This window comes from Corvus brachyrhynchos, unplaced genomic scaffold (assembly GCF_000691975.1).
Source record: "Corvus brachyrhynchos isolate BGI_N302 unplaced genomic scaffold, ASM69197v1 scaffold99, whole genome shotgun sequence".
NCBI classification, from domain to species: domain Eukaryota; kingdom Metazoa; phylum Chordata; class Aves; order Passeriformes; family Corvidae; genus Corvus; species Corvus brachyrhynchos.
Genome location: NW_008239778.1, coordinates 222,778 through 225,961, shown reverse-complemented (window position 1 = coordinate 225,961; position 3,184 = coordinate 222,778). Strand labels below are relative to the sequence as shown.

General features: G+C 58.9%; 3 protein-coding genes across 4 annotated transcripts in view; 1 reads left to right on the top strand and 2 right to left on the bottom strand.

Moving 5' to 3' along the window:
• SMG6 (SMG6, nonsense mediated mRNA decay factor) overlaps positions 1–2,528 on the bottom strand; it is a 107,505-nt gene extending 104,977 nt beyond the window's left edge. For both annotated transcript variants that reach the window (XM_017742972.1, XM_008640327.2), the window contains exon 1: positions 2,449–2,528. In XM_017742972.1, the coding sequence (XP_017598461.1) occupies positions 2,449–2,512 (64 nt within the window). In that variant the 5' untranslated portion in view covers positions 2,513–2,528. The remainder of the gene's footprint in view (positions 1–2,448) is intronic.
• SRR (serine racemase) lies at positions 7–2,070 on the top strand. Its single transcript, XM_008640410.2, has 7 exons — positions 7–103; positions 302–437; positions 642–745; positions 819–938; positions 1,022–1,096; positions 1,315–1,524; positions 1,787–2,070. The coding sequence occupies exons 1-7, from the start codon at positions 44–46 to the stop codon at positions 1,982–1,984; spliced, it is 903 nt and encodes a 300-aa protein (XP_008638632.2). The 5' UTR covers positions 7–43; the 3' UTR covers positions 1,985–2,070.
• The window catches only part of TSR1 (TSR1, ribosome maturation factor), a 7,271-nt gene continuing 6,489 nt past the window's right edge, over positions 2,403–3,184 (bottom strand). The window contains 4 exon segments of the mRNA XM_008640409.2: positions 2,403–2,672; positions 2,675–2,761; positions 2,858–2,932; positions 3,043–3,184. Of these exon segments, the coding sequence (XP_008638631.1) occupies positions 2,590–2,672; positions 2,675–2,761; positions 2,858–2,932; positions 3,043–3,184 (387 nt within the window). The 3' untranslated portion in view covers positions 2,403–2,589.

Below are 3,184 nucleotides of genomic sequence, written 5' to 3'. Positions count from 1 at the left end.
CGTCCACCGCACCCCGCTGCTCACCTGCGCCGGGCTGGACCGCATGGCCGGCCGGAGGCTGCTCTTCAAGTGCGAGCTCTTCCAGAGGACCGGATCCTTCAAGGTGCGCGGGGGTGGCGGCACTGCAAAGCGCCGGGGCAAAGGTCGCTTTTTCAACAGAGAGATTCGCGTTCCGCCGGTACCCACCAGCTCCTGCCATCCTGCACGGGTGCAGGACTGAGGGAATGGTGCGAGGAGGACATTCAGCCCAGCACACGGGCTCTGGGGCGGTGGCACACACAGTCCCGCGCTCTCCTTCCAGATCCGCGGTGCCCTGAACGCGCTGAGGAGCCTCGTTGAGGAAGGCGAGCGCTCGGGACGGGAGCTGCCCCGCGCTGTCGTGACACACAGCAGTGGCAACCACGGGCAGGCACTCGCCTGTGCTGCTCAGGCAGAAGGTAATGTGTACCACAGCCTCCAACCCCAGCTCCGAGAGGCAGGCACAGGGTAAATGCAGAGCTGGTCCCGTTGGAGAGAAGGATGAAGATCCCTCTCCTGAACCCATGCAGGAGCTGGCATAGGCAAGGCATTGCTTGCTCCTGCAGTGCTAACTGGCTGCTGTGCCTTTTGGGCTGTTGGATTTACTTCCTCTCATCCACCAGGGATTCCTGCCTACATCGTGGTGCCCCGGACAGCCCCGCAGTGTAAACAAGATGCCATCCGTGCCTATGGTGCCACCTTGGTGCCATGCGAGCCCAGTGACAAGGTAAGGCACAGGGAAGACTGGCCAAGGACACAGCCCAGCCAGAGTGAGAGGTGACTGCTGTGCTCTCCCTTAGTCCAGAGCTGAGACAGCAGCCCGTGTAGTCCAGGAGACAGGAGGAGTCCTGGTGCACCCCAACCAGGAGCCGGCGGTGATCGCAGGGCAAGGCACCATCGCCCTGGAGGTGCTGGAGCAGGTGAGGGAAATGCACAGCCTGGCCCTTGCAGGGGCACAGCAAAAAGGGAGACACAGAGTGTCAGAAGCTTCCTTTCTGCACAGGCACCCGAGGTAAATGCAGTGGTGGTTCCTGTTGGAGGTGGAGGAATGGTTGCAGGAATAGCAGTTGCCATCAAGGTAGGCAACAGCTCATCCAGGAATCTCCCCGTGGGAAGGTTAGGACTCTTAAGGCAGGCAGCAGCTTTTAAATTTAGGAAGAGCCTGCTGTGGAAGTCTGTGGGTGCCTGGGGTCTGCCTGGCAGCAGCAACAGGGCCTGCTCAGCCCCCTGCACGCACAGAAACAGGGGACAGGCACGTGCTAGTATCACCCAAGTGGCTCCTCCTGCTCTCCCCAGGCTTTGAGGCCAGATGTGAAGGTGTTTGCTGCTGAGCCATGCAACGTGGATGACTGTTACCAGTCCAAGGTCCGAGGGGAGCTGACCCCCAACCTCCACCCGCGGGATACCATCGCAGACGCAGTAAAAACCAGCATCGGACCCAACACGTGGCCCATCATCAGGGATTTGGTTGATGATGTCCTGACAGTCTCAGAGGAAGAAATCAAGGTAAAGGTTCCCAGCTCCTTTCTCACAGTAGCTGCCAGCAGGCAGCTGCCTCCCTCCCCGCCCTGCCCCTCTGCTCTCACCCCAACACACTCCCAGAGCAGCACAAGCCCCCCTGTGCACCACTGCAGCTGTGACACCCACGCTGTCTCCAGCTGGAAAGGGCTGTTGGAAGCTCTGCTCTCCCTTCCCAGAGCACTGCAGGGATGCCCTGGAGCAGCCTGTGCTGGCTGCTAGGCTGACAGCTGCTGCCCTGTCCCGACAGCGAGCCACGTGGCTGGTGTGGGAAAGGATGAAGCTGCTGATTGAGCCAACAGCAGGCGTGGGACTGGCGGCCGTGCTCTCGGAGCAGTTCCAGGCAGTCCCCCGGGATGTGCAGAACATTTGCATCGTGCTGTGTGGGGGAAATGTGGACCTGAGATCCCTGACCTGGCTCACAGACCTCTCTGGGAAAGCAGAATGAGGATGGAGTGCTATTGCAAGGAATGAAAACCTCACTCTCAGTTTGTGCAGTGGTTTGTGCGCTACTAAAAACAGATCAAGTCCAAACGTTTGGGAGTTTTTGGGGAGGGATAAGGGAAGCTGGCATTGGTCTCGGGGGGGACCTGGAAACAAAGCACTGCCTGTTCTCCCCTCCCCAGCTGCCTTGCTCTGGGCCAGGCCTCCAGAGAGCTGCACTCAGTCACCTTTCCCCAGCTGCTACTTGGCTTTTCTTTCTCAGCATCACAGCAACTGCCAGCAAACTCCTTCACACAGAAAATCCCCCCCACAGCCCATGTGGCAGGGCATGAAGGACAGGAACAATCCCAGTGGGCCAGGGGGGGTTCAGTGGACATGGGGGGCACACAGCCTCCTGGCCACCACCAAGACAGAGGCACTTAGGCATTTTTGACATTTTCCATTAAAATAAATAGCTATAGCTGGTACCTGAGCAGCAGCTGGCGACACAGCTGCCCCTGTACAGACCCCAGCAGTAACACGTCCAAGGCATCAGTGCTGTCCTCACAGTGCACGGGCCAAGAACAGCATCCAGGGAGCCAAGGCACAAACTCCAGCCATGCTGGAGACTCATTCCATTTCCACCTCCCGCTCTGGCAGCGTGCTCTCACTCCTCACCCACGGCACAGGCTCTGGGACATGGGGGTCATAAGTGGAAAACCACGCTTGTGGAGTTTCAGCAGCACCGTGTCCTGGGGCATGAGCTGCCCATCAAAGTGGCACTTCATGTGGCCATGGGTCCCTAGGCAGAGGGCAGAAGAGGCCATTAGCAGTCTCTCTGGCCCAGGAGGACCACACCATCCCAGCAGCACAGAAATAAACACCAGATCAAGCCTACCCAATGGCTCCTTGATGTGCCCTCTGCGTCCCCACTTTGTCCTCAGCTCCACGGGCTTGAACCACATCACATCCTCTGGAGATGAAAACACAAAAGGCAGGTAAGGAACAGGCTGTGCTGCACCAGCATAACCATGGGCACAGTTCTGCTTCCAGAGCCCCTCTTCCCCCAGAGACGAGCTGTACCTCTGTTGAAGAACATGTATCGCACAACAGCCATCTTGGTGAAGATCTTGAAGGGGTGGCCACTGAGCACCAGGCGCTTGATGACGATCCTGTCCGGGTCCACGGAGAGCAGGGAGCCCGTGGCAATGAGGTCATGCATTCC

What these genes read in the sequence shown, in the direction of transcription:
- SRR (XM_008640410.2), top strand. Translation starts at nt 44, where the DNA reads ATGGCCGGCCGGAGGCTGCTCTTCAAGTGCGAGCTCTTCCAGAGGACC. An exon ending in GAATAGCAGTTGCCATCAAG is followed by an intron (nt 1,097 to 1,314) that starts GTAGGCAACAGC and finishes TGCTCTCCCCAG; the next exon opens with GCTTTGAGGCCAGATGTGAA. An exon ending in TCTCAGAGGAAGAAATCAAG is followed by an intron (nt 1,525 to 1,786) that starts GTAAAGGTTCCC and finishes CTGTCCCGACAG; the next exon opens with CGAGCCACGTGGCTGGTGTG.